General features: G+C 36.3%; 1 protein-coding gene across 1 annotated transcript in view; it reads right to left on the bottom strand.

Annotated features, from left to right (window-relative positions):
* PARP8 (poly(ADP-ribose) polymerase family member 8) overlaps positions 1–26,980 on the bottom strand; it is a 108,749-nt gene that overhangs the window by 27,218 nt on the left and 54,551 nt on the right. Inside the window, exons 4-14 of the mRNA XM_032206145.1 lie at positions 26,277–26,366; positions 24,856–24,926; positions 22,457–22,534; positions 17,715–17,809; positions 14,604–14,664; positions 13,447–13,537; positions 9,938–10,004; positions 8,100–8,225; positions 5,436–6,000; positions 4,065–4,118; positions 3,866–3,961 (exon numbers count right to left, since the gene is read on the bottom strand). Coding sequence (XP_032062036.1) covers positions 3,866–3,961; positions 4,065–4,118; positions 5,436–6,000; positions 8,100–8,225; positions 9,938–10,004; positions 13,447–13,537; positions 14,604–14,664; positions 17,715–17,809; positions 22,457–22,534; positions 24,856–24,926; positions 26,277–26,366 — 1,394 coding nt within the window. The remainder of the gene's footprint in view (positions 1–3,865; positions 3,962–4,064; positions 4,119–5,435; positions 6,001–8,099; positions 8,226–9,937; positions 10,005–13,446; positions 13,538–14,603; positions 14,665–17,714; positions 17,810–22,456; positions 22,535–24,855; positions 24,927–26,276; positions 26,367–26,980) is intronic.

The following is a 26,980-nucleotide window of genomic DNA, read 5'->3' as shown; positions in this document are numbered from 1 at the left end:
GGAATGAAGTAATAGACCACATACCTTTATAAAAAAAGAGTGGTACACAATGCTACAGTAGTGGTACACAAGTAGTACTTTTCTAAGACCCCTTCCTCCATTTCAGAGAACCTTCATCCTTTACCTTCACAGCAATCCAGCTGTAGTTCCCCATGACAGCATTATGTTTGTGTTTTAAAGTTACAATGTCTACATACCATATTTTTATATGTGCAAACACTTTTGGAGTACATGCAGGGACTGTATACAGTATTCTTCTGTACATCAGGGAACTTCTGAAGCTCAAAAGAGAACTGGTTGTTTGTCATCCAAAGTCCATAATTTGTTCCACAAAGTAATTATCAGGAGAAATATAAGAATTTCCTCTCTGTTCATCTTCAGTACGTCACTAAGATAGCCTAACAACTTCCAAAGATTTCTGTGTTATGACAGGATCCCTGAACCTGCAGGAAGCATTTGCATGGTTAGATTAATACCGCAGGCTCTGGAGTAAGACAGGTGTCCATTGTAAGAGCATGAAACTAAATGTATGCAAGTGTGCTGTGCAGCTGTTGTACGACAGACATCTTCCAATGGTACATCTGACAAGTGGATCTAGTGTCTAAATTAAGCTGTTCAAAAATGACACATCTTGTCATCAAGTTCCTCTTACCTTATGGGAAATAAGATGTCAAGATTTTAAGAAAGCAGAAGTAAATTGAAATAGGTATTAAAAACAGACCACCACGCCTAAAATGTATTCTAGGAAAAAGAGTCACAGTTCTCAGAAGAAAGCTTGCACTGAGAGAGACTAATTGAAAGGTAGTGTATAACCAAGACAAAAACACAGCCTGTAGTGCAAATCTGCAGAAAGGAAAAGCTTTTCACAACTTGGCTTGGTATTTTCAGCTGTACCAGGGCTGACACCAGAATCGTGCAAGTCATTAATGATCATCACAAAAAATTACACCAAGCTATAGGAGTTTTAAGTATCATTAAAGTATTAAAATAACGTTATTATTGTGTGATGGCAATTGTTTAAAATTTTATCTGTATTTCAAGGAAATTAATTAAACTACACCACAGTTCAGAAAAGGTCTCGGGCAGACATAATAAAGGACTGCAAAATTAAACTTTTTACTGGCATCACAGAATCACAGAATCACAGAATCACAGAATGGCTAAGGTTGGAAGGGACCTCTGAAGATCTAGTCCAATCCCCCTGCCAAGCAGGATCACCTGCACATTGTGATGTGCACCCAGGAGGATGGCACCCAGGAGGGTTCTGAATATCTCCAGAGAAGGAGACACCACAACCTCTCTGGGCAATTAGTATGTCTCCTTTGAAACTGTATAAAACTCCACTAAATAACCCAGGATCCAAGTCACAGAAGTGAAACTCATCACTAAGTATACATACACCCAGACACGACCCCACCTTCATCTGTGTGGAGGAACTATTGAAAGAGAATGGTAATCCATCCATGAATGTTTAATCTGTGGCATCTCATTCGATACAGAGAGACTATGTAATGGCTTTGAGACATGGCTATCTGTAGAAGATGGGATCAAGACACAGAATCTAAAAATAAAAGCAGCTGATGATGATGACAGCTGATGAAGTTACTGTGGTATCAAAACCACAAGGACTCTCAACCTCTTTATCCACTAAGGATATTAAATATGGGATCCATGAAGTGACCTAAGGCTAGATCCCATGTAGCTTTACCTTTAATGACAGTCCTCTCCATTCTATTTAATAAAGTACTGTATTTCTTAGATCTTCTATTGCAGCAGTATTAAATGTATTGTTTCAGTCAGGTCACTCTTTGCTCCCTTTATATGTATACATTTATATAAACACACAGAGGAACATACGCACACTTACGTGTAGATGTAGCAGCAATAAAGCCTACATTTGACTACTATAAGCTGCCTCTACCAGAGCTTTCAGAAGAATGAATCATAAATTTCCTTAAGATCCTTTAGCAAACTCAAGCTAGATTCAAACTAAGATCCTTCCCTTCTCACCTACAGCACTGCAGAATCATTAATGGAGACTCTACATTGCTTATTGAGTCATTCAAGCATACACAGAGCATGCTAGATTTCTTCCTGCTATCTCCATCTCTCCAGGTTATGCAAGGACACCTTTGCATTTTTGCAAAGCTTGTTAGATTATGCTGCTTGCAAAGGCACTGAGGAATATGTGTCCAATGGCAAATATATTTTTAACTTTGTTTAGAAGCACTGACAAACTCAAAAGGATAGCAAAAATGCACTTTCTTTATGCTGAGAGATGTCTGAGAGAAAAGTCATTCTGAGGGATTTTGATCTCTAGGGTAGGAAAGCACGATTTTTATTTTTTGTTTTTTATTGTAGAGCAGGTAACTTTCAATTTTATTTCATTTTAATAGTTCAATAGTTGTGTGAGCAGGAAGAAACCCTGCTGTTTGATTCGTCCCATGGACAACAGATAAAACCTGGTGATTTATATAATTTTATTATCCAAACTTTACATATAACTCACTTTGTCTTATCTCATTCTGTCACAGACTGCACACATAGTAATACATTCAAAGGTGACAGAGAAGGAATTGGTGCCTTTTCCACAGGCTTCTATTCAGGGTTTGGTTGCTGACAGATCTGACAGAAAGCCGTATTTTTAAAAGGCAGATATGAGCATGAGGGGGCAAATAGCCTACTCAAAAAGTACACAGATTTACCTATGGCTTAAATCGGTAAATCCAATAAATAGATGCTTTTGCAAATCCTATTCGCAGCATATATGCATACCATGCCTGCAGTCAGAATGCTTGACCATGGTGCCACTGAGAGTCACAGGGAATAACTCTGACATGACTTCTGTGTAAGCAGTAACCTTTCTGAATTTAATTCCACAGGACTATCATAGGTGATGCCTGCTTCAACTCATATGTAGTTGCTAGCCACACTGAAAAACTGTTATGAATGGTGTCGGACCATTCATACACTGATATTAAATACAATTTTCCACAGCTTTAGTGGTTTTTTTAGATTACACAGGGTTCCATAGAACTCATAATAGGTGAAATGAGAAGGATTCTGAACTGCAAGGTCAGTCCTAAAATTAAGAAATTTTATCCTCCTATATACTCTTTTACAGTACTGCACACATCCAGTAGCTTGAGGCAAAGATTAATTTCAGAATGAATCTTATTCTTGTTTACTGCATGCACTCCCAAACAGCATGAGAGGGTGCATCATTTAGCATGTAAAATTCCTGGTTCTCATTCATATGGGACTCGAAGAAAGGAAAACCTGCAAAACTGGCCAGACTGTGGGCATACACCACAGTGCTCCTGGCCTCGGTCACTGCTAGATCAGACAATTCAAAGAAAATCTCCTCATGGCTTTTTTATCACAATACAAAGAATGTTTCTTTCCAGAGGTCCATGAGCAAATAAGGGCCAGAAGCACTTCAAGACCTTGTAGCATTATCACTAGTGTATCATCTGAATAGAGATGAGATAGAAGCTCAAGGACTGACATGACCCTGAGCTTTTAGAAGGGTGCTAGAGGAACGTGAAAACATCCCAGTGCACTTCCTGTAGCTTATCTGATAATGGCTACTCTAGCATAATAGCTGTCAGTGAAATATATAACTCTTTTAAATTTCTATGATTACTATGCAAGGCTACTTCTCATCTCCCTTACTTACAATATGTTTGTTTTTTTTTAATTTGAGAGTAAAATCTAGTTAATATGCATTACGTTTTTGCATCTTAAATGAACAATAGGATGAAACAAATCTGAAATAATTCAATAGTTTAACAACTTTGTGTGGTCCACTACTACTTAAGGCGTTAGAAAATGCATTGTTTATCCCAGCAAGCATACAACTTACCCTCAGCATAGGGCCATTCTGGAACACATGGGGCTCATCACAAACAACACAGTATTCATTCAATACTGGTATCCGCTGCTCAGCAAATTCAATAGTCTGAGAACAATGAAAATGAGAATAACAACATCTGCTTAAAAATAATTAACAGTCAGCATGTGCTCCAGAGTGTTTCAAAAATGGGTAAGATATGGCATCCTACCTGCACAAGAAAGCCACGGTCTCGTACCGGAATGCATTTTGCACCATAATTTTGCTGCAAGGAAAGAAGTTGAGGCAACTTCAGTTTTGGTAGACTAATTATATGGAAATGGCAAAACGTTTGTAATGTTTGTATGCAGATATGCTAATTAAACAATATTTGCATCTAAAAAGATATCTAATTTGCATTAACCATTACAAATAATCAATCCTTTTACTTATTTGCTGAATGTGAGATGGATTTTTAGCTTTTCTAAAATCTGATAAGGTTTTATACCCTAGTATCCCCAAAACTTTAATCTCAAATGGAAACACCCACACCTTCACTCCACTCTGATGAACTGGCATTTAGTAAGTTTAAATTTTAAATGCATATTGTCTATCTAAATATGGACTGTGTGCTTAGGCTTGAATGACTAATGTAATTCACAAAAGTGATGAAAATCTTTTACATCTTTTAAAATCTCACCTCTGTGAGCACCATGCTAACAGGTCTCTGTGCTCAGATCCCACTCAGGTTCCTCCTGCCTTTTTCTTTCAATGTACGACAGCATAAATTAGAAAGTACTTTTGTTATAGGAGTCAGTAAGGTACAGAACTCCCTCTAGGCTGACATTTATTTTAATCAGCCCTTGTTTTGAATAAGAATCAGATTGGCTCCACAGGCAGAAGAAGAAGAATTAAGTGTGAGCTCAATGTCTTAAAATAACAATATGTGCTACCCTTTGTTTTCTCAATCAATCATATCTCTGGGGAAAGAAAGGTGGGCATTGTGGGCCTAACTCCTTCCCTGACCTCCAGCTGCCACCAATGCATTTGAAGGCTAAATTTTTCACAAAGCACAAATGTGCAAGAGGTGAGCTGAACCATGACTGCATTTCTTCCAGTATGCTGTTAAATGCAGATGAAAAGACCAGAAGGAGAGGTGACATGGCACCTTAATGAGCCAAAGGATGGTTGATTCCCCCATGAAGCAAACAGGGAAATTAGTAAAGACCTCTGTGACCATGTCAATTTTGCAGCAGAGAAGCTCACACTGTCTCCTCTTCCTGCAGCAAGAAAGGAGGTAGGGAAGGAAGTGTGTGATTGAACTTTTCCTGTGGCCAGCAACTGTACAGTGAGCTATATTCAAGGTGAGTTGTGAAGTCTGTCTTCACCTAGGTAGATTCTGGTTTTACGACATAAATGTATGAGTAGTTTAAATCCACCTTAAAAAGCTGACTCCATTATTCTTCAGTTACTTTTAAAAACTTCCAAAATATCCTCAAACATACCCCCTGAATATTAATACTTTTGCACAATAAGCATAACAACATGTTTGAAAAATAATGAGGGGTAAATGAGCAGAATAAAAAAAAGAAACACTACGCACAGCAGCTTGTGAAGGTGATGATGAAGATGGTGTTAAGATACCAATAAGCCCTGAGGTAAGAGAGAGCCTCCTGCCCTCTGCTATGTTGGACTCCTTGAAAGGCTCCATTTTGGATGATTTAGGGGCATTGGAGTAGGTCTTGCTGAGTAACTTCTGATTCTTCAATCCATCCAATTCTTCCATTCTAAGATTACTAGAGTAAGACCTACTTAACAGTTTATGGGGCTTCAAGGTGCTGTTGTGCTCACATCGAGGATCCCCAGAACATGACCTACTTAATAACTTATGGGACTTTAAAGTGATGCACTCTTCCTGCTTGACAGCTGCAGAGCAAGAACGGTTCAACAGTTTGTGTGATTTAATAGCCATTGTCTGTTCAGCCCTAGGGTCACTAGACAACGAGCGGCCAAAGGTTCTGTGAGATTTTGTGGCACACACATCCTCCGCCTTAACTGTGCTAGAGCAAGTCCTCCTCAGCAGCTTGTGAGTTTTGGAGATGCCATCCTGTTCTGACTTCAGTTTTGATTTATTTTTACCACAGCCAGGTGGAGGATAACTCGGCGACCTTAAAAATAAAGAAGGGGAAGACATAATTGGAGGATAATCAAAAATGTGTGTGAAATAAGCAAGTCCAGATATATGTCCAAATTTTTAAGTGCTGCCCATCTTCATGTATTTAACTAATGGCAAACACAGCCCAAAATAATAATAATAATTAATAATAATAATAATAATAATAAAAGGTATGTAGAACCAATTTTCCAATACCTTCTTAGTCCCATGTATACACAAACTCTCACTGATTGACAAGATGACTAACTCTTTACGTAGAAGTTAGGGCTATATACTTACAGCTGTTGGTACAGGTCCCTACATCTTTAAACAAACTTTTCATTCAGGAAAATAATTTTGAAATGGAAAGTGTATATTTCACACAAGATTATAATGCATTCATCTTATCAAAATGTGTCATTCCATCATGGCATGATCCCATTCAAATTATTGTCTTTTGGGCATGGAATCACAATTTCTATGTGCAGATGCTATGGAAGATATAATGAGCAATGAAATTTGCAGGCAGTAAAACAAATTTAATTCTGCTGAAATTAACTTTTTTTAAAAACCTCACAGTAATCTGGATGCTTTGTGGAAGATCATTTGATGCTCTTCTGTCCTGTTTTAAACAGATTCTAGCTCTTTAACACTGGAAATGAGAAGGCATGGGGCTCACATTTTGAATACAAAAGTAAGAGAACAAAAGACTTTTTTTTTTTTTAAACAAAACAATACACACTTGATCTCTTACATTTCTATAACGTTCACATTCAACTGTCTTTGCAAAGCAAGAATCAGCATCAGGTATGCCAAATCATTTTTCTATGGTTTATAAGGAACCCCAATCTTTCTAGTGTTTTTGGACTCCAGTCAAGCAAAAAAGAGGTGAAACCCCAAGGGGAGAGGTTGGCAGCTTTCCTCACCCTGCTACCAAGTGATGACAGCAGAAAATGCATGTGGAGGCTGACTCACAGTTGCAGTTAGCTCATTACCACCCTCGGGCAGAAAGAAAGTAGGAATGGCGCTCTATGGAGAGAGAGAAGTCCCCACATTTGGACTAAGTGATCTCTGCAACTGTAGTAGCAGCCAGCAAATCAACAGGAGAAGGATTGATCTGTCTTTTGTCTGCCCTTTCTGAATAAAACCAAACCCCAAGTTTCAGCAAGCACAGGACATGGTGTGGCATGGTAGGCAATGAGCAAGCCTACCCTCTACCCTAATTATAACACCATCTTCTTCTTCTACATTTGAGAAGACAGATCTTCAGTCATCTTTAACATTCCTCCCTTCATCAAATGTGGGTGACTTCCGTACTAACCATCTATATTTATTTTTTTAAATACATGGAAATTAGAATTGTAAAATTCATCAAGAAGAAGCAATGTTCAAATAAGTACTCAATACAAATTCACAGAAGGGGTGATTTGTCAACCCTTCATAAGCAGGCAAACATGCTAGAGTAAATAGCCGTATTCCTGAAAGGGGTAAAACCATAGCCTCATTTTACAAGTCCTTGAGAGTATAGGTAACATAATCAATTCAAATGAACAATTCACAAACTATCTTCATATGTTTTTAATGCCTTTGTTTTTTGAAATTCTGTGCCTACATTTCAGAAATAGTGAACACTCATTTACTCAACTAGTGGAGAGGAGTGGGTGTTCAGCAGCTCTTAAAATCAGTCTTTGATTAAAGACCGTTCTAGATTTTTAAAAAATAATAATAATACATACAGTTGTGCAAAGAACAGCTGGACAACCACAAAATTACATATATATGTTCTTGTTCTTCAAAGTAGCAGTCAAATGCTACCAAGCTACTAAAGATTTAAGTACAACCAAGTTAAGTAATATAAAATCAATTATTTCCAGTTATAGATGAATCATGGCTGTTTCAGAGCATTGAAATACTCTTCCTTCAAACAGTCTTAGAAACTGCAGTAGTACCCAGTTTGCTTTTGAAGTCAAGCAAGGAAATCACTGGAAACACATGAGGTAAGATAGAAACAGAGCACTCCTCTGTGGAGAAAAGTCAACATTTCACCTTTTGAAGTTTGCTGTGGATTTTGAACAGGGTATGATAGTAACAGCGCATTTTCCTTGCTATTACCTGCGCAATGTAGAAAAGATGTGCAGAGGAGATTTCACCTTTTTGTCAGACAACTTCTTATTGTGCGTACAATTAGATTTCTCTTTGCTGTTCTTCCACTGTTGTGTTACAAATGTCTGCATGATTCTGCAAATTAGGAAAGAGAAAAAAGATTTTCTCATCATAGCCAAGTCATATCACTTAAATATTAGGGTTTACCTGTGAACCATGTAGGCTAGATAATGCAACATCCTCACCCTAGAGGCAGAGTTTCTCTATCATATATGTGGACCAATGACTAGGCACTTCAGTTCTTTAAAATTTGTGTTCCCCCCCACCCCAGATAAGACTAATTCACATGGAAATCTTATTAAGAATAATGTCTGCATAAAATACCACCACAAGACTTAATAGACACATGCCTGTCATGTGAAACACATGCCTCTCATCTAAAAACAAACTGATTCAGAGACATCCCATTCAGCTCTAGGCATCTGTCTGCCCAGTGAATGCAGAGACAAGATACAACATCCACACTGCTCAGGTAGGAGCACATTTCTCCAAAGGCATAAAGGTAGGCATGTCAAGGATTACACTACCCAGAGGGGTTTATAATGAAGCTAGAGCCAGACACTTTCCTGATGTGCACACCAAAAGGCAGAGGCCACAAGTCACTCTAGGGGAAGCTAAAAATCATAAAGGCTATAAAGAAAACACATCCACAGGAAAAGTGGCTAAGTACAACAGATTACCAAGAAAGGCTTCAGATTTTCACACCTCAACTGCCTGAGGTTCTTAGTGAACCAATTTAACTTTTAATTTAGTGCAACTTGGGGTGGAAGGTTGTTTTAGATGACCCCCAGAAGTCCCTTCCAAGCTACGTTATTCTGTGGTTCTAATCTAGCATTCAGGGTCTATGAGCACTAAGCTAAAGAGAAAGTAGAAGTCAGTATGGACATTACTGAAAATTTAGTGAATCTTCAAATATGAATAATCTGGTGCTCATAGCCACAACAGGCCATGGTGTTCACAAGTATTCTGATTTCTGCTCATCTGTGATTTATTTACTTGAAAATGTCCTATGGGTGCCTTTGGTAATTACCCAGTACACAAATCAGAGGCAGTGCTCATACTAAAATTTTTTAAAAGAGTTTTCTTGTGTGGAGAGCTTTTTAATTTTTTTCTTCAAAGTCATGTATCAGAGAGATTTTAATAACTGTTTCATTCGCAAGACTATGAAAATGCTGCACTAAATTTCTTTAAACACCAAACAGCAAAAGATTTTTTTTTCTTAAGGGAGCCTTACTATTTCAAGGATCAAATATTGAAGCCTATATTCCTGTCATTTCATTACACATACACAAGCACATAAGAAAAAATTACTCAGCGAAATCCTATTAAATTGAATTGTATCAGGAACACATGAAACTGCTGGTTTTTTTCTACTATTCTTTCTTCTTGTCCTCAAAACTGGGTGGCCTGATTACTTCGGCAAACCTTAGAGGCCACCATGAAAGTATTGCCTCCTTATGGTATTCATGATGCTCAGAAAGATTCCTGCTAGAGACCTCATAATCTGAGCAGAAACATTAAATCAAACACTTAGCTACTGTCTTTTCAAACTTATGTATCTTACCTTCTAAATGACAGTAAAGTGACAGAAAACCCTGGCAGACAGCACAAACCAGGTTCTCTGCAACAACTGTCAAAACAACCTACAGAGGAAAAAATGCTACTTTTACTTGAATAAAACCAAAACACTTTCATCCAACCAATCTGACAACCTGTGACATGAGCCAGGAACTAAGAAATACGTCATGTTTACTTAAAAAGAGGGGTTCACACTTTTCCAGACTTACTTTTTCAGCTGATGTCCCAGCCCAAATCTTTCCTTAGTAGAAATCTGAAATACATCCACAGTTGGCACTATGGAAAATGGAGATATTGTTGAGTTTAAATGAATAATCAAAATCATAACCATACAAATTATATTTAAGGACTCTGTTCTATTCGGACCTTTACTGTAAGTAATGGCATTGAAGCAATGGTTAAAGCAGTCGTGTCACCTGAGTCTATGAAGAAATGAAGGGCCATTTTTAGGAGTATCAGCCAATATCATTTGTTGTCTTAACAAAAGGATGTTTTAAAAATTGGATTCCCTAGAATGTATGTCTTCCCACTACTGTTAATTATACAAATGTACCTTTGTTACTAGAGAGCTTTGTTACTAACTACTGATTAAATGTATCTGGGCTGGTAATTCATCTCATCTTATCTCATAATTTTTCTTCCAAGTAAATAGTCTTTACATACACAGATTAAAATGCCCTATCTATAAATAAATTTATGTACTGAATATATTCTCAGTTGAGAAGTCTGAGTGCACTATTTGTTACCTTTTGTTAATAATACCCATGGGACAATCTCAATAAACTGCTAGATGTAGTTACTGTAGTCCAAAGTGAACTTGCTGTCGCTGAAAACAACGATTTTATCCCTTTGTAACTGAAAACAAAATTAAGCCCTTTCCGTGAAAGATATTATACACTTTAGCGTGTCATATTGGACCTGATGATCTCTTGAGGTCCCTTCCAACCCTTACAATTCTGTGAATTCTGTGATCAAACATATCAGGTTTTCTGCAATAAAATGAGAGTTTTCACACCTAATCTGATCTTCAGAATTCTATAAAGGTGTAGTTCACCTGAGTATTTCCTTTATCTTTCAGAAGACTATTGTATCTAAGAATTAAAATTTTCTAAATAAAAGTAAACTAATTTAAGTTCCTCTTAAGACCTTAGAAACTTACATGACCTTAGATCTAGATGCGGAGAAAAACCCCTTATCTAATCAATTATTTATCCACACTGTTACAGTTCCTATGACTACGAGGAAAATGACAGTGGAATGAACTGAATTTACTAGTATCGGGTTTTCCTTCTGTGGGCATTTTTACAGAACATGCTTAATACTCATCATCTAAGTGCCTGATGTATGCATTCCAGTGGCCAAGTGACCCTGCATTTTACTCAAGACCCATCCTACCAGTGATACATCCACATTCATCTGTCAGAAAATTGAAAACATTAGGGATAGAGGCTAGAAATTAGCTCCTGGTATTATTAAAATCTTTGAGTAACACAGAAGAAGCAGGTGTCAGAAGTCCAGCATTTGTTGCGAGACCCTCAGGTCCTTGAGGTGGAACAACAGCCAACACATATTGCAAACACAAATGAGACTATATACCTTGTATTACATAAGGAACTAATGACCATAGTAAAATAAAAAGGAATGAAAATAAAAAATCTGGGGTTTCTTCTTAGAAAATCAGTACTTTTAAATCTGTATTATTCTGATCACTCTTAACCAGAATGCCAGTTTATCTTTTGATTTCCCTTTTACAAATTAATTTAAAAAATAAAATGCAGTGTATATAAACTTGCCATCCAATTTCACTTAGTTCAAAACACTGTAAATGCTTGCCCCAATATTCTTACTCAAATATAACCTCATCTTTTAAAGATAAACTGATGATTTTTTCAAAAGGAAGAAATTACTTGATTAGGGACAGCAATGTCCTTAGATTTTCAAATTTGGGATGCGTGGTAGGGTGTGGACTATCTTCAGAGAGAATTACAACACTCAGTTTCACCAATCTTAAAATCTGATGTCTAGACTGTAATTCTTGTCTAAACTCTAAAATCAGAGGAGACAGCCCAGTATCCTCAAAGGCTGATTAATCCTAATCTCAGATAGGTTTCTAAGGCCTGGGGGAGAAACTGCTCTCAGGTAAAACAATGAAAAAAGTCATTAACTAGAAGAATGACTGTGTAAAATCAAGATAGTAAACAGCTGGAAGGTGGTAAAAATATCCCCCTTTGTGCTTTGGAGTATACTGCACACAAGAAACTTGTTTCTTTTATCAGACAAAAGAAAGTATTAAAAGAGAAATATACGTGTCACAGAGTTGTGACTTGGTAATCTCAAAACAACATATCCAAGGAGCAAAAGGAGTATTCAGAGAAAGAGCCTTATTACACAAAAGATTGTGGATTTCATTCTGCTGTTTCTGGTAAATAAAGAGGCGTGGCTGAAACAGCAGACGTAACAAAGGAGCATTTGACTCTGGCCCTGATCTTGCCCCTCAGTAGTCAAGTGCCACCATAATCAGTCAGCTGCAGGACGGAGTACTAAACATTCGGTTTTAACCTTGTCAGCAGTGCAGAAGATAACTCTTGTTACTTCTCATTTCACTGGATCATTTCTTATTGCATGATGCTCTTCACACTTCAGTCTCTCTTATTTGCTGCACTTTTAAAAATTACATTTTGATAGAAATATTCTGAATACTAACACTGCTACTTCCTATGGCAAATAACTATTTTAAGATCTCCAGAATTAATAAAAGATCAAAGCAATAAAATACAGGCAAAAGGACCAAAGTCAAGCAAAAAAATAAGGGGTTGTAACGAAATGCTCATTGGAACTAACAGAATATAACTGATAGTTAGCATCAGCAGACAACATATCCTATAAAAATAGCTCATTGGGACAGATTTTGCTAAACACATTATGACTTGAAATATCTATTCAATTTGCAGAGGCAGAATTCTCCTACAGATACAAGCCTGAATTGACAGCTTGCACTGGAAGCCTCCAAATCCAGGCAAGTTATGATCCAAGTCACACACTTCTTGACTTTACTCTGTAAAAATATATCTGAAGTTGACTATTGCATATGAATGTTTCCAAATCTTCTCTCTCAGCTGAATCTTCATGAGTTGGGATATTTGTACTGTCATGAGGAAGCTTTACTGAACAACCAGAGAGTAGGATGTCAACATAGCGTTCAAAAATCTAATTCAAATTTAAAGATCCCCAAGAATACATATGTTCATATAAAAATCAGAAGCTGACAGTATAATTATCATGGTCTAGTTCTTCAAAAGGTATATGAAAAAGGGTATATTAATGCGCTCCATAGATTTGTGCATGTACACCTAATCAGTAGTATCTGCATCTGAGAAGATGATCCCTGATTTCCAAAGTGAGAAAATCACTTTAGAAACTGTAGACATTTATTCATAAACCCTCAGGTTCCTAGTGGAAACAGCTGCATTTCAAAGGATATCAAGAAAACAAATTCCTAAACTCAGCTTCCAGAAGTTTAAACTAGATACGCATGCCAATATTAGGGCCTAGTCTTGCAAATACATATAACGATTTCACACCAGCAAGACTGCTCTCAGCAAAAGATTTAAGTACATGAAGGGTCAAAGACTTAGCAGTAAATGGGTATCTGTCACTTAGGATATGGCTGAGACTGAGACAACAAACAAGGCATATGAAGAATACATAGGTGACTAACCTGGGCCATTTAAGTACTGTGTAAGCGAACAGTGCAGTCGCACTACTATGGGCTCTGTGCGAATTACATCCCAAGCCACAGCAATCTCTTCCTAGTTCAAGATAAAAAGAAAACAACAGATACCATTAGACATCGTTAAGAATCGTTGCATTTTGCTAGTCTATATTAGAGGCTGGTATAAACACTATCCATCCACTTACCAATCATGGGATATCTACTCCAACTTTAAACGTGACACTTCAGACAAACTATTGCCTGCTAATGCTCTTAAGAGCAGTGTTAGACTGTTTCCCGTCCTTGAACATGCTAATTTAAACTGAACACAGGTTTCTACATGACACTACATTCACAGTGCAGGCAGACACATTCCCATCTATCAAGACATATTGCTTCAAAGCTGAGAAGCAAAGGAGCAAATAAAGATAGAAAGGACACTGAACCTGTAACATAGGGCAAAGGAAACGTTTGCTCCTTCTTAAGACTGATTAAAATTATTCAAGGTATAATCAGGTTCTCTTAATTTTAAAAGAGCCCAAGAAAAACTATCTTCTGTGCTGTGCTGACCTGAGGATATAATACATCTGTATAGAAGGTAATGATGCCCCTAAAAGCACTACTTTTCATTCTGCATCTAGAGCACAGGAAGTTACTGCACAGATGAGGTGAGGAAGTGTGGAGCTAATGACAGCATTAGTTACACAAGCCATGCTGCCTGTGGACAGACGCTGTCCTGAGTCTCCTTTGCCACTCAAACCTCTCCCTAATCAGTTGCAGATGTGAGAAGCACACAGAAGGTCTCTAGCCAAGGTCGTCTTCTCTCCAGGACTCTATGAAGTGCTTTCACCTAACTAATGTCTAGGATAGTAAAAAAAGAAATGTATTTCATTTACATCAGTTAAAACATCTACCATTTACAAAGCACGTTTGAAAGGAAATATACAAGCAGTAAATAAAAGCCTAGAACACATCTTAACAACATGACCGTAAAATGAAAAGGAAATCTTTCCACTGGGTAGCAATCATTAACATCACAGCCACTTGTGAAGATCAAGCCTTGGAAAAACGCAAGTCTCAGTAGTTGTCTAGAGTGCCTGATGTGTAGCAGAATTAAATGGGTATTAATGTTCATTATGTAATTTTGTGATTAGATTACTTACATCAAGAAAGCTAACATCAATATGCAGATCAATATCTACATCATCAATGGCTCCATATTCCCTGAAAGGAAAGAATTACATTACATTAGAGCTCTTTAAAATACTCCTCAGCCCAGGAGTACTTATAACAGGGAAGATTTTATAAAGGATAATCTTGGCTGTAAAATCAGAATGGTTATAAAATACACATTTACATAGATTGGATCAATATTTCCAGTGGGTGAACATCTGCTGTACTGCAACTTTCTTTCTTACCTTGCTTAAATAGGCTATTTATTTTTATTTTATTTAATAATTCCCCAAAATTCTTGTTCCATCACTGCCATATACCTTTGATGTACTGCACAAATAAATCAACGAAACAATAATGGTCACATACTGTTGTTATTTATGACAAAAGAAAATCCTAGTTGATTTTTAGGTTAACAGCCAGTAACCTAAGCAGAGGCTTGAGATAAATAATTGAAGACAAAAACAACAAAGCTCTGACCATGGCACATTATACCTGTGGGCATGCTTCTTACATTCAAGGGTATTTATTTGTCAAAACATGCTGATTGCCCTGTAACGTGCTCAAGGCAATAGCTACCTTACTTTATCTGTCACCTGTAGTATTCCTGAAATCTCTAAGGTGCAGATTTAATTTATGCTCATAGGTGTTTCATTGCCATATGAAATCTTAAAGTGTAACTCTTTTCCCTCTTATTTTCTGACCCACTCTCATTGCCCTCCACCAAGGTATTTGAAGACTTCTTAAAAATAGGGCTAGAAAATATTCATTCTTATACCTAAACAAAAGTTACTTTTATTTTAATTACTTGACTGGATAATTCTATAAAAGTGAAATAACTTCCAGTTTTTCACAGATTCGTTGATACACTCCTGTCTCTGGATTTTGGCTTTACACTGCATTTACACACTTCTCACAATGAATTCATTGCTTTCCTATTAAAAAGAGTGCACACAGTATACTAAGAGTGCATTGTAGCAATTGTGCATAAATGAAGTTGATAAGGTAACCTTGAAATACAGAAGTATTTTTCTTAGGAGATAGCTGATCTCAGATGTTGTTGTTAATTTTCTTGAAGATCCAAAGAACAGATTGCTGTAAACTCACCAGTAATACTTATGAACACAGGCTGGTGTTACTCACATGATAGATTCAAAACGTTGGAATAAAGCTTAATTTTATTAATTAAACAGGAATGGAGTTGAACCAACTAAACACAGAAATGCTAGTAGAAGAAAGGAGAAGATAAAAATAAGTTACAACTTTGGAATTTCCATATTCACTGAAATACCTTTGCCTGCACTCCATTACCATCATGGAAAATGGATTTTAGAGACATGATGGTTTACTTCCTCAAGCTACAAGCAAGGAAGAAATCATGTTTTCTTCTAGTGCTTGAAGCTTATGATCTGCTGCCCACAATCTCTCCAGAAACACATTTTGATTTTGAAGCTCCAGAGATCCTGTTTATTAATGCTTAAGTAATATAAGTAGATACTGAAGAGTTGGTCCAGATGCCTTTCTTAAAGGTTGGTGGCCAGCTTTCAAAGGGCTGTGGTAAAAAGCATGCAGGTTTAGGAATTCCCCTTCTGTATATATGTAAAGTTCACCCTGATAGTAGGAGGCTACTGAATAATAGGGTTCAACTCTCTAAGAAATGCATTTTAGTGTGTGTCACTGTCAGACAGGCCTGTTGCAGTCAGAGAAGTGTAGCTGTTGGAGAGGGATGAAACTGAATGCTTAATGTTGTGCTTATAATTTCCAAGAATTCACGTGTATTTTCAACTGCAGAGTACAAGAAGCATGGAAGCTTTCCACACACCAAAAGCAACCACAAATGCCAATTTCTAATACAGTGAGCCTGAGGAGATCACAATGCATCCACTGAAACAGTTGATTGAACGTATTAGATTCATTAAGGTTTTGAAAGGTTATTTACCATTACTCAATTTTAGGAGCCTTAGGAAGCATGCTATCAAGGGGTATTCTCAATTTCATAGTTATCAGTTTGGAACCTAAACATTATCTAATTCATTTCCTAAACCCATACACAACCATTTGGATTTTAATTCTCCAGGTCCTAAAAATGTAATGAATTTCCACTTAATTTCAAAAGGCATCGTACATCACAGTTGTACACATACTCTCACACTCTAAAATAACAGATGTTATTGTTACTTGCAATATAGGTATGCTTAAGGTTATAATCTCTGTGTTTTATTACTTTGTTTATATAACAATTTTGTTATTTTAATTGTAATGTTTCTGACAGGTCTGTTACATCTTCTCTGTTATTTTAATTCAATTATTAATAATTACATAGATGGAAAATGAAGTTATAAAAGACCTGAAGTGAATAAAACATACCATAAAGCTATATGCTGCTGCAGAATCAGGTACATTCATATATGCCCTACAGAATTTTTGTGTAATTTATCTTTGCAATTCACCCCTGACCAAGGTTCCACCATTTCCTTGCGTAGGATTCTTCAGTTTCCCACCTCATTACAATTAGAAAGCTTTCCTAAAATCTAACCAAATTCTTGTTTGTTTCTAACAGACTTTCTTATCGTATCTCTCACAGTGACAATGGAGAACACTTGATCACCATTTTTTGAAGGTTTTTTTTGAAGAAGAGCAACTGTTATTAAATCTTCTATTTTTCTTTTTTTTTCTCCCCAGACTAGACAAAATCAACTCCTTCAATCTTTGCCTAGGGACACCATCTAGTAAAACTCTTATTCCACCCCCAGGGCAGAAGACAGAATATGACAAATAAAAAGTTTAACAAGGGTTTAGAGTTCTGATGAATAGTAATTTTCAACAACATACAACAGCTTGATCAAATGCCTACTGAAGTGCAAAGAACAATATTTTAGAACAAGCTTCCAGGGCCTGTTCCAAGCATAGTTAGTTGTTTGAATACTATGCCACAAAAATGAAGCCAAATACTGCATTATTGCTAGCTATGAGTGCCCCTTCCTTTTGCCACAATATACAGAACTCAGAGAAGACTTGTGTTTTGGCAGTGAGGGAAAGTTTACACAAAACAGCCTCCAAAATGTGACAGGTTCCACAATACAGAAGGGTAGGTGACATACCTGAGAGATACTGCATTAGGTCCATAGATCTCTCTCACTGCTGTCAAATCAGCTTCCAACTGTGGGTGCTTGTGAAGTTCTCCATCATAGCTAACCTACCAAAACAACAGCAAAATTGTAGGAGTTCTTATTTATTTCATTACTGGCATCTGATCTAGGCTCGTGACAGCTCTCCTTGCAAAATGTGCTGCATAAAGATTTCTTAATGCCATGCTCAGAAAGGACATTGTGTTGATAAGCTGAAGCACTGAGGTGGTCTAGCTCTTCTAAGCAATGAGATTTGCAAAGCAGGCACCTCTGTATCAGAACTACAGATGGCCCAATTCCTATTTGTGGAAGAAAAGATGCAAAGATAGATAGATGCCTCTATTCTGTCTTGTCCTGGGTGCTATTCTGGGCCTCTTGACACTTGTGCATTTTTAACCTGGCAAGTGGAAGGAGAATAAGATAACTCCTGTTATACCATTCCAGTCTTAACTACGACAGGACAAAGGTTTGCTCCCTCTTGCTTGTTGTCACACTCTCATATATTTTGGACACAGAATGGCATGGTCTCAAGAAGAGAAGCATGACACTATTCCATGCACTAAGTCTTAGTTACATAACTAAGTTACATACAGCATCTTAGTTACATACAGCATCTTAGTTACATTTGCTACATTTGAAACCACCAGTGCAATGACGTCAGATTAAAAATAAAAAAGAAAAATAAAAAATAATAAAAAAAAAACCTTCCAATTTTAAGCATTTTTTACCAGATAATGTCTAAAGAAACATATACTGAGATGTCATCACATTTTTTTTCACGAAGTTTTATGAAGAGTGGTTATGGTTATGTCTAGTGTTCATACTATAAAGAAAAAACTTGTGTGCTTGTCTAGTTGGATTGTATGAAGTCAAAATAAATAAATATCCTCTTATCGTCTGTAAGGACAAAAATACCTTATTAGGCTTGTAACAATCTATTAAAAGTCAATTACTACTTTCTCATTAAGCAGTATGCTTGTGATTGTATGACCCTGACTCTACTTCTTTACACCAATTAGAAAAACAGTAATTCCACTAAAGCCAGTGATCTCGTAATTTGGGCACGTTCAGAAACGAGAATAAGACTTGGCTTGTACCTTTGACAAATTCAGACAGCAGAGCACAAGAGTGCAATTTATCCCTTTAGACACATGAATATATCCTTACACACGAATCCTGCTGAGAGTTCCTGCTATTGCAGAGGTCTGTGTAACCGCAGTAATGTTTCTTCAGTTTGTACATCCAAATCTGCCTGACCTCAGTGCTGTAGCACTTCAGTTCTGATATCTGGAGCTGTATTTTTCATTACATATCTAATTCAATACATTTCAATCGAATTAAAATAATAATCACCTGATCACTTTTTACTTATGAAAATTAGCAAATAATTTGATTAGACATAGATTTCATCAAACATTAAGAAGTTCATCAGCATAGCATGTGAACATACTTTGAGCTATCGATGATATTCCCAACCAGAAAGGTATAAACCAGCTATCCCTGCTCTGTATGGATAGGCACGTCAGAAAAGTTTCTCACCTAGACAAGCATAGGAACAAAACCTTTACTAATTTATTTTTATTTTACTTCAGGTGGGAGTAAACAAACCTTTGAATATGTAAATATATATATATATATATATGTATATATCGTTATTCAAAAATGAATTGTTTAAATATGCATAAGCAATTGCTGTTCTACTTCCAAAGAAAGCACAGCAATGTTTTCACAGATTGTAACCATGGTTCACCCATTACTTTGTTGCTCCCAAAGCACATTTTTTTTAACCACCCTAACATATAAGTAATAATAAAATCCAAATGGAACACTATGCAAAACACTAAATTGCTCAGAATACTGCCTTCTATCTATTTTCTGGTGGTACGAGCTAATGAACTCCAGAAAGGACCAAAGCACTGTTCTGGCAAACTGTAAGACCACCATTTTCCACCCCTAAATTAGTGCCACAGACATGCTGATGTATATAGGGGAGATTGCCAGAGTTTTGTGTATCTGAATTTGCAAGTATGTTCTGCAACTAAAGCACAAGAGAGGGAGAAAGCACCAAAATCAGTAGTATTACTATTTCAAACTGCTATTCTCTATTGCAAATGTGTAAGATAGAGATTCAAAGTAAGAATTAACAAAGAGCTGCCCAGAAAGTGAAAATAAAAGCTAAAAATCTGATAACTTTGCTGTGTCTGAAGGGTCTGTGTTTAGAAAGTCCTGGTATTTAATCTGAGACCTGATTCAGATTATTTTGTCCAATATAATGACAAAAGGTTGCATTTTTAAAGGAGATTAAGTGATTTACAGACCTAAACCCCATTGAAAATCAATAGGACTTAGGCTATTGAATCACTTAGCTACTTTAAAAGTATTTATCCATTAAATCCTTAGGGAGGATTACAAGCAGGTGGATAGGAAGCAGATACAAGCATTTAATTTATGACCAAAAGGTCGTATCTTGTTTTCACTGCCCATCAAATGCAATTTCCCATGCTCCTTGTTTCATCATCAGTTGCTTTCTTGTCTTTCCAGCTGTAACCACTTAGAAATGTTAGTATAAACCCTGACCTCCACCTTTTCCAACTGTGTCACACAGAGTTGCACTGGTAGCTATTTCTCATAGTTGTTAATGTCAACATTTTTGTCCCCCTTCTCTGTGGGCACAGAAAACACTTGTCTCAAATAAAGTAGCTTACCTTACCTGTTCCCTGCATATACTGTCAACTACTTTTTCTATTTCCATATTATTGAATCCCAATACATGTGGTGCCCACTTAATAACTCTTACAATTACCTTCTTTGAAAATGGAAAGTTCTTTTATCTCTCAAGGAACTTAGCTCAGTACCTGGTTCCATACTTAATTCCTAAGTCCTTAGCCACTTCAATCTATAGATTTTCCTTAAAATTTCATCTTTTTGACCATGACTTTTTTTTTTTTTCCACCTGATAAATACATTTTTGAGGATGTCTTTTGTTGTTGTTGTTTTTGTTTGTTTCTTCTCCTTGTATCACTTTTGGAGTGTTCCATTCTAAAGACATTCACAATTATCCACTATCTTTTTTTTATTGCTATTTAACTACAATTTTACTGGTTGTTTTTTTTTTTTGTTTTTTTTTTCTGTTATTGTTCCGTCAATTAAATACAGTAGCTCAAAGAACAGCAATATAATGCAGTTCCAACCTCAAAAACAAGGCAACTGAATTCTGACCTGTGGTTGCTATTACACAGCTCTTTTACACCTTGCAAAATGATTTACTGCTCTCTCTGTTCATATCTCATAGGCAGTGTTAATATTTATTCATCCATTTGGGCACTGGCAGGCATCCTCTACCAAATGTAGTTGCACTGGTTCAAGAAGCAAGCACTCCCAGCTGCTTGCTGGCTTTTCCTTCACCTTGAGGTTATTGCTCTCTCAGTAGAGTTGAAAAATGAAGCCAGTACACACAATTCATCACCACAGGGCAAAAATCACAAGAATTTTCCTCTCAGGCAGATTAAAACAAGATACTGGTCTTTGCATTGAAGTATGTGTACACAGCCGCCTCCAGCACTCTGCGGGGCTATACTAATAGGCAGAGGAAGGGAGGCAACTCCTGCAGTCATTTCTCAAGTGAACGTGAGTCTGTACCCCCGTCAGTCATTTTCTGATACTGAAAATACATTATTTCAGTTCCAGTTTCAGTATCACTTTCTGTAGCTTTTTAGGGGTGGGATTTCTATACTTTACTGTAAATATAATGCACTTTAACTCATATTTTGTGTTCAAGCCCCACCACACTACTGGAGGAGAAGCTCAGCAATGCCCTGCTTACTCATCAGCATGCCGCACACCCTGCTCCAACCCAACTGGCCGGCGTTGCCGTCACGCTCCTGCAGCCTCACTCTGCACTCCCAGGGCGTGGACGGCTTCAGCCTCCGGGCATAGGTAGCAACAACTTTCATAAACGCCAGCTGTAATTCACTAGAACGTTCATCAAAACAAACAGTTCTAAAAACGTAAGTGAGGAATGATTCCTCTGGGGCAATCTTTAGACTACAGTGATAAGAAAAATCTGAATAAAGAAAGCTAGCAGCGTGTTCTGTTGACGTTGCAAAAGGAAAAGATATAAAGAGATTTTATTTCCCAGTACATCACAGGGTGTAATAATAACTAATTCTGCTAAGAGAACAAGAAGGAAAACAGAGCTGCACATTTATCTAAAAATATGTAGCATTTTTCAAGGTGAATTTAACTGTAGACCTCGGAGAAAGAATGGATCGTTGCCTAGATTAAAATTGTTTTGTAATAACCATTTTTTACCATTAAATTGCAGTGCTCTTGACTTTACAAAATGGCAACCCTCCAACAGGAAACAAATTTGGATCTAGCCTGACTTCCCATTTATATCAATAATGGGATATGCTGTAAAGAGTAAATGTCTATTTCCTGGAAAAAAGCAACTGGCTTCTATTTTCAAACATCCCAAAGAACAGCTGGATTTTCTGTTCTTGCAGTTTTACAAATGCAAAGGAGCTCACCTTATTTTAAGTTTGATATCATTATACAGCATAACATATCCAATACTTTTACTGTAAAATACTATATTACATTACATTCACACATTGAAAAAACAGATGAAATTAATTATCCAAAATTTGTAATAGAATGAACCACAGAAGCTTTCAGATATAAATTTGAAACATTTGCAAAATATCCTTCATTACCTGTCCTCCATAATAAAATTCCTCAGAATCATTATCCCCTTCAGAATCTTCTTCAAGTGTGCTGTTGTGCTGTGACTCCTTAATTAAAAAGGAAAATTAACAATGATAAAAGCAGTATTTCTGTCTTGCATTTATTGTTCTGAGTGCAGGAAGAGTATATTTTGCAAATAATCTCTATGCACACTTAATAAACATTTTATTTTTCATGAGGAGTACTATGGGCCCATTTTAAGCATAGTGAAAGAGCAGACAAAGCTTTAACACACTGTTGGGGCACGAGAAAACAACCCTGAATGTATGTCAGAGAAAAATACTTTGTCAGAGGATACAGACAGTGTGGTATTTTAGGAATTGGACTAGAATATTCAGGACTACTTCACCCTGTGGTCCTGCTAAACAAAGCATACTTTACCCACCAAGACAGAGGTTCTGTACTTAATTCACTAAGCATTTCAGTGACCTAATACAGTTTTAATTAACTTGATTCTGGTAAATCAATTCTAATAGTTTAAGGAAATAATTCAAGCCTAAGCATGGGATCCTTTAAGTCCCTTTCTGTGAAAAACTCTGACAAATCTCCACTTAATTATTATAACAAAAGTACCAGCCTGTTTCCAGGAAAGTTAAAACTTAATTTTCTGACTGCCTCTGTTCTAAGACTTTGAAAATTAAAGATTAGAAAGTAATATGCTTACCCAAGTAAAACCTGCTCTAAATAGGCTGCTCTGTGAATAACTGCATGCAAGTAAATAGAACCACTCATGGTACAGACTTCAACTTAGCATGAACTGCAGGGTTATATTCTGCTTGTTACCAATGAAGCCTTTAGTTATAATTATGTAATTAATTAAAAATATTAATCCTTGTTTCTCATAATACATTAGTTATTTCTAGGCTCTGTTCTGACAACGATACCATAAAGAATACTTGATAAAATCTTAACTCTTTACTCCAATCCAAATACCATGTACTTTTTGCACATTTTGTGTTTATGTCCTACACATTCCTGTGTTAGACAATCTTTAAGGTCCCTTCCAACCCAAACCATTAAATGATTCCATGATACACAGAACTGTCACAATGGAATACAAATCAGACGTGTGAATCAAAGAAGAGAAGGTACCCCTGAATGCCCTACATTTATAAATGTCAAATATACTCATCACCAATTTCTACGGTCAGACAATACAATCCCACCTCCTTACCTTTACCTCTAAAGTCCTTCTGTAGTTACTACATGTATACATAGAACAAAAATTGTATTTCAGCCAATTTCACAGCGATTTTTTGAGGTGAGGCATAAAAATCATATCTCCTTCTACTTTACTAAAAAGAAACAAAGTGACTTCAATCATCTTTGTCTATTAATAACCCTAGCTAAAGAGGAAGTTTGTGTTAAAACAGAACCCAAGTGAACAAAAAAAAATCAATGCCAACTAAAGAGAAATGAAACTCTCACATGAGAATAGTATAAAACCCACCCTATCCTAACTCAGATTTCTAACTGTCAAGCCAACAGTGTTAGCAACTTATTTAAAGGCTTTTTCAGTGTTTTTATACTTACGCACCTTGTTCAATTAAAAAAAAAAAAAAAGGAAAAACTCAAAAATCTGTCCCATGGAAACTTAACTATATCTCCAAGTTTTAATCAAAGGGGTAGATTCTGCATCAAAAGGGTAAATACTGCATTTAAACTTTTAATGTTTACAGAGCATTGCATACAATTATGTAGCAGTAGAATCTAAATACTTTGAAGTGCAGTTTTTAAAATCAAATGGAATTTCACATAATGACAACAAACAACCATATCCATTATCCAATATTATCCATTAGCCAACAACCAACCAATATCCATTATCCATCTGATCATACTTAGCCCCTTTTTTCTGGAATAAAATACAGATCACAGCCTAAAAGGCATTAGTCATAAAACAATTATTCCAAATCCAGAAATCAGCATTGTCAGAAAAAGTCTTGAAGTTAAGCACTTGAATTTTTGATACAGTGCTCAATCTCTTGCACCAGTCATGGTGGGAGCCTATGTGGTACTTTCTTTGAGGCTCTAACACTGTCAGCCCCTGAAGACCTCATCTTTTACTGCCATTTCTTTCTTAATATCATCTCAATGAGACTAGTTAGGGGCCCATACCAGAGGTACAGCACAAATACAATGATGACTGAAAAACCTTCACACTCCAGATATTACTTACAGTGAACATTGTCAGGAAAAGTTCCAGTGGGATTGCTGTAGGCCACAGCAGTGGCCTAAGTAAGCCAAGACATTTCTTCCAAAATGTGTTGTAAGGGTGCATTTGACAGGAATTCTATTCCATTACATATTATTTTCTGTTGTTTCTTAAAATATCTTTTGTTAAAATATACATACAAGAAATACATACCTCTCCATTCTCCCTCTGTAATTTTGATTTTATGGATAAGCAATAGTTGACATCGCTGGTTTTTCTTAATTCTTAAAATAAAAGGGAAAATAGAGAACATCTGTGAAAAATGTGAAATACTTTTATATATACTGACTTTAAGTACTTGGTTGAAATAGTTAAGTATCTAAGTTACAGGTATGAAGGACACCAAAGTGTTTACAATACAACAGTCTAAAATTAACAAGAGACTACGTTTCAGAATACTCATGTTTTTAACTGTAAAATGAAATTCAGCTGGTCCATTCAGGAGATTTTGTTTTCCCAATCAGTAATTTAAACTTCTGTGTAAAAAAGAATGAAAAGAATGAAAGATCAAAAGCCCGCCACAATAATTAAATCAGATTGACTTATATACAAAATATAGGTTTAGATTTTATTTTAAATGATAGGCTTTACTTTTCAAATTACGTACACACTTGCAAATAAAATTTAACCTATTCAAATTAATAAAATTTAATAAAATCTTAAACTTCAGGCTATTACAACCAGTTTGTGTTAGGGTGCCACTTTAGTAAAATTATTCTTGATTTACTACATAAATGAGATCACAGACTGAAAATTGTATTGATTTTCCATTGGAATTCAAAGTAATTCTGTGTTATACATGCACACAAAAATACCTTAAAGCTCTGTAACAATAATAAAAATACCACAAAGTCAAACACAGTTATCTGCAGAACAGCTATATTTACTTTACTCATATAGAAGAAACTTTACTCAGTTTCTCCTATAGCCTGAAATCATCAAGGAATTTAGCTGATAAAGTCTAAAAAAATCTGTGTGGAGTATATAGAGATCGTGGTTATATATTGTTTATAAGTGCCTAAATCTCTAAATACCATTATATGTATCAAATGTTTGGTTAGGTTTTTTTTTGAAAGTATGGATGTAATTTCCAATGAAGAGGTTCCCAAAATCACTGGAAAAAAAAATTTTTCCCATAGTCTCATTTTTGAAATAGCTGAACCATTTTGTTTGAATTTTTCTGAAATAATTCACCAGAGACAATGATAGTTATAGACTGTTTCATCCCCAGTGGTACAGATTTCATAAAGGTTTAAGCAAGTGAGCATGAAAACTTATAATTGGGAAGTATTAAGCACCTCTAACTGTATTTGAGGAGAATTACTTTAAAACAGACTGCAGGACATTAAAGGAATAAAATACATTCTCCCTACACAATTATGTTGATCCCCAAAAGAAGAATTATTTTAATTTATTCTATTCTGAAATGTAGGACAATTTACTACAGCAAGCCTGTGAAGAACTAGTGAGCTGTACAAGTACACACATTAACACATTTCCCTTTAAGTACAGGAAATGTCTTGTCCTTCCTCACAAAATATGAACTTGGTAAAATAATCAGGACATAAGATTACCTGTAGCAATTTGGTGGAAAATTACTGGAATTGGCTCTGTTGTAACTAACACATCTTCATCATTATCAGAACTGGAAACATATGTGTTATCTACGAAAGAAAAACACTTTGCATGTTGAAGTCCCATGGTGCTCTGCCAGTCCCTTCCCTCGTTGCACAACCCACCCTTCTATCATAATGAATCACTTCCCAGCTGATGAGGGAAACCTAACACTATCATATTCTTGCTGTGCCTTTTTCTGAAGAGATTGTACATAAAAGAAAAGTACCAAAAGGATGGAAGATTAAGAACCAAATAATATACATCCAACCCCCCTGCATTCCAACATCACAGCTTTCATGAGGTGTACCAAGCACTGCTCAGAACTGTCCCAAGACCCATGGGGGTTGTTGCCAACCTTTTCCAAAAGGAAGACTTGTTCTACATTTTCTGTCATGCTCGATACCAACACTCAGGCTTGGTCAAACATGCAGTGAGCTGGCTGTTAACAGCATATTATGCAAAAGATATATGCCTCATGTTGTTGGCTAGTCACAAAAAGGATGTTTGAATTATCTTCTCATCAATGGAGAACACTTCTTGTGCCTGATTCAGGAAAAAAAAAAATTTTTTGTTCCCTTCAAAAACTTTCGGTATGGGTATGAATACTGAAAGCACACTTCAAACTTTCTTATAAAATGTGGGAATAGACTGTGATTTTTTA

Source organism: Aythya fuligula, chromosome Z (genome assembly GCF_009819795.1).
Source record: "Aythya fuligula isolate bAytFul2 chromosome Z, bAytFul2.pri, whole genome shotgun sequence".
NCBI lineage: Eukaryota > Metazoa > Chordata > Aves > Anseriformes > Anatidae > Aythya > Aythya fuligula.
The sequence above is the reverse complement of the archived record's forward strand: the minus strand, read 5'-3'. Positions and strand labels throughout refer to the sequence as shown.